The sequence below is a fragment of the Pelophylax lessonae genome (genome assembly GCF_965119305.1).
Source record: "Pelophylax lessonae genome assembly, chromosome: 9".
In the NCBI taxonomy this organism is placed as follows: domain Eukaryota; kingdom Metazoa; phylum Chordata; class Amphibia; order Anura; family Ranidae; genus Pelophylax; species Pelophylax lessonae.
Window position 1 is genome coordinate 107,154,274 of NC_138776.1, and position 3,978 is coordinate 107,158,251.

General features: G+C 43.2%; 1 protein-coding gene across 1 annotated transcript; it reads right to left on the reverse strand.

The window, feature by feature from the left end:
• Nucleotides 1-2,386: 2,386 nt before the first annotated feature.
• On the reverse strand, nucleotides 2,387-3,334 carry LOC309564253 (taste receptor type 2 member 9-like; the record flags this gene model as incomplete). Its single annotated transcript, XM_082268878.1, has 1 exon — nucleotides 2,387-3,334. One exon carries the CDS (start codon nucleotides 3,332-3,334, stop codon nucleotides 2,387-2,389), a length of 948 nt encoding a protein of 315 aa, XP_082125004.1.
• Nucleotides 3,335-3,978: the final 644 nt, after the last annotated feature.

Genomic DNA, 3,978 nt, shown 5'->3' on the forward strand with positions numbered 1-3,978 from the left:
GTGGCATGGATGAGCACTGACGTGGCACAGATGAGCACTGAAGTGGCATGGATGTGGCACGGATGAGCACTGGCGTGGCATGGATGTGGCACAGATGAGCACTGACGTGGCTTTGATGTGGCACGGATGTGCACTGATGTGGTATGGATGAGCACTGACATGGCATGGATGAGCACTCACGTGGCATTGATGTGACACGGTTGAGCACTGAAGTGGCATGGATGTGGCATGGATGAGCACTGAGGTGGCATGGATGTGGCACGGATGACCACTGACGTGGTATGGATGAGCACAGATGTGGGATGGATGAGCATGGATGTGGCACGGATGAGCACTGACGTGGCATGGATGAGCACAGATGTGGGATGGATGAGCACAGATGTGGCATGGGTGAGCACTAAGGTGGCATGGGCAGGCACAGATGTGGGATGGATGAGCATGGATGTGGCATGGATGAGCACTGAGACGGCATGGGCAGGCACAGATGTCGCACAGATGAGGCACGGATGAGCATGGATGTGGCATGGATGAGCATGGATGTGGCACGGATGAGCATGGATGTGGCACGGATGAGCACTGAGGTGGCATGGGTGGGCACGGATGTGCCATTAATGAGCACTGAGGTGGCATGGGTGGGCATGGATGATGCATGGATGGGGCACGGCTGAGGCACTGATGGGGCATGAATGGGGCACTAATTGGGCACAGTTAAGGCAGAGGAGGCATGCAGCTGCAGTTTCTCTCCCCTCCTTGCACGCTGTACCGATTGCTGTGTACAGCGTCCGAGGAGAGGAGAGAAATGAACCGGACATGCGCAGGTTTGTTGTGACGTGATCGCTCCGTCATTGGACGGAGCGATCACGTGGTAAAGGCCTGCTCTCATTGGCCCTTTACCACGATCCGTGATGCGTCGGGTCCCCGGGACCCGGTGAGCACGGACACTCCTGTGTGCGCGCCCCAGGGGGCGTGCGGGAGCGCGATTCTGGGAGGACGTCCATGTACGCCCTCCCAGAACTAGAAGACCGCAATGCAGCCGTTTTCCGACCATGGGCTGGTCGGAAAGTGGTTAAAGTAAAGGTTAACTTAAAAAAATAGGCAAAGTAGAACACATGACAATTATCTTAATTTTGTAACAAATTACACAGTAACCATCAGAGATATTGCTTTTTCCTTCATACAGCATCCCATTTTTAAAATTAGTCAGGCATTTTACATTTTACAGGAAAACTGTGTGCAGGTATGAATGAAAATGAATGGGCTGCCCTACCTGAACTAACACAATACAGTCCCTCTCTTTACAACACAGTTCCACAGAAACATAGAAAAATGACAGCAGAAAAGGTCCAAGTATTCCATCGAGTTCTCCCATTTTTTTTTTTTTTTGGGGGGGTGTTGGTTTTTTTTTTCATATTTTTTCTTATTGTTTTGTTTTTTGTTAACTTTGTTTTCTGACTATCAAAATCCCTCTTCATATTACTGCCCTCAGTCCCCCCATTACTGTCCTCAGCCCCCCTCACATTACTATCCTCAGCCCCCCTCACATTACTGGTCTCAGCCCCCCCTTACAGTCCTCAGCCCCCCCATAATTGTCCTCAGCTCCCAATTACAGTGTTGTCTTAAGCCCTCCGTAACAGTCATCAGCCCCCGATTATTGTCCTGAGCTCCCTGTTACTGTCTTTAAGAGTCGGGTGCCCACTGCGCATGCGTGAGTTGTGCTGCACATCCTAAATGGTGGAAGCAGTCTTCTGGGACCTGTCAGTGTGGGGGGAGGGAGGGAGGATAACTTCCATTTCTGTCAAAATCGGATACCTGCTTCCCTTGCTTCTCAAAAGTGCTTATTGTGCAAGAGAAGAGGGGGGCAAGTCCTTTTGGGTAGAGCTCTGCTTTAAGCAGCCTTTCTTCACATTGCCCCCCCTTCTCCTGTCTTACCTTACACAGACAGAGGGAGAGTGGGAGGCACAGCTGGTCTGGACAGATTTTGGAAGTTGCAAGTTGGTGATTGGTTGTCACTCAAACATTTTAGCCTAGTAGATGACTGCTTTATAAACTACAACAATTGTCTGTGTGCAATAGATTTGGCCACTAGTTAGGCCAGAATTATCTCATGATAATAATAATAATATATTGATGTAGTGTTCCTAACTTAGCCAGGTATCTTTTACATGATTAATAAAGATTCCAGACATGGGGCAGAAAGGTGACTCGTCTGCAATAAATGGTTGCTGCAGCTGTAGAAAACCAGCAAAATATACACTGTGTGCGCTACAATAATAACAGCTCTTATCAATTTGTTTCGCTTCTAATTAGGGTAGACTTGTATTTTGGACGTAACAGGTAAGTTCAATCATGGGCTAAGTTTGCTTTGGTGCACGGCTCTGTATGCAAGTCAATCACGTGTAGTAACTGAGACTTTAATATTGGTCAAACTTGAATTTTTACTCCAAATCTTTTTCAGAATGTTTAGCAGTTTCCTGTTCCCCAAGATTAAAATAATAGAATTTATTGTTGGAAAACAAGCAACCACAATGAAACCAACTGTAATAGCTGTGCTATCTTTCATAGTTGTGGGATTACTTAATATAGAAAATGTAATATAAAAAAACAGGTAAAGCAGCAGGAGAGAAGTTACAGTTTTAGTAGCTGATAAGTGAGTTTGGATTCTGGAACGGCCAGATCCTTCATTATTCTGTCTCATCCTTGACATGTGTCTACAAAGAGAGGTTATAATACCTCCACTGGTCAAGATAATTATAGCAAAGGCCACAGAAGCAATAAACATACTCATCTGAAAAAAACAATTACATTTATCTTCATAATGCAAAAATATTAATTTTGTTACATTTCCTGTAATATTAACCGGGAAAGAAGATATGTCAAGGTACAGATCCCAGTAGGCTGGCATTCCAGATGACCATGATAGAATAATCGAGAAAACTATTAGCCAAGGTACTACTTTGGGAAGCTTTGTCTTCAACTTATAAAACAAAGGTCTGTTGATATTGATGATCTTTACGCAGTAGTAGAAGCAAAGGCATGTAGCACACCAAAGACTGGTTAATACCAGCGATGTCATGATGCCTATGAGTAAAAAAGATATCGATGCTTGACCGAATAACTCTGGAAACAAGAAGAAAAAAATCTCTTGCAAAGCAACAGCTCCTTGAAGAAAGATGTTGGAAGTCCCAATGCTGTTGATGATGATGTCACAAGGATTATGCTCATGTGTCTTAAGCCAGTCTAGAAAGTGAACTATCAGAATAAAAATATTTCCAGATAAACCTGTTACAAGAAGTGTACTGTGAATCACAACAATTGTGGTGGCTGAGCAAAACATGCTGAAGAACTTAAATATGAGTTGTGAAGCTTACTAGAATATGTTCCAACTCAAATCTGATTTCCTTTTTCTGAGAAGCAAATGTTTGGAGAATTGATTTCCCTTAAACATAAAATGTACAAAGATTGTAATGTGTAGATGATTATGTCAAACGTTTTCAAAAGTCAATTTTTTCCACGTTGTATTACTTCTTGAAGACAGCACAGGCGCTTTTCTTTTTCACTTACTGCCACAAATAATTGAACCTCCTTTAGTGACTCAGAAGTGTTGGGTTTTTGTTTTCTGGATTCTTGTATCTTCTTTTGTGTGCAGTTTCTGTATGGAGTTCTCCCTGACACCACCTTATCTGGTTTTTAGTGTGCTCGTAGAAAAAAATAAGTGTGCTTGTAGAAAAAAATATATTTGCAAGTCAAGTACTTTTCTCTTTTTTTTTTCCTTTTCACATACAAAAAATGTGGTTTGCCATTAATACCTTCTCTCTTCTTATCTTTACAAAATACAATTTCATGTACCAAATGTACCTGAAATAAAGTGTGAAAATCCCCAAAAGCATCTACTTAGCATTATTATTTTTATTCTACTACAACCTCTGAAACAATAATAGTTAGTGTAACCTGGGGTAGCTCTGGAATGACCGCCAGCCA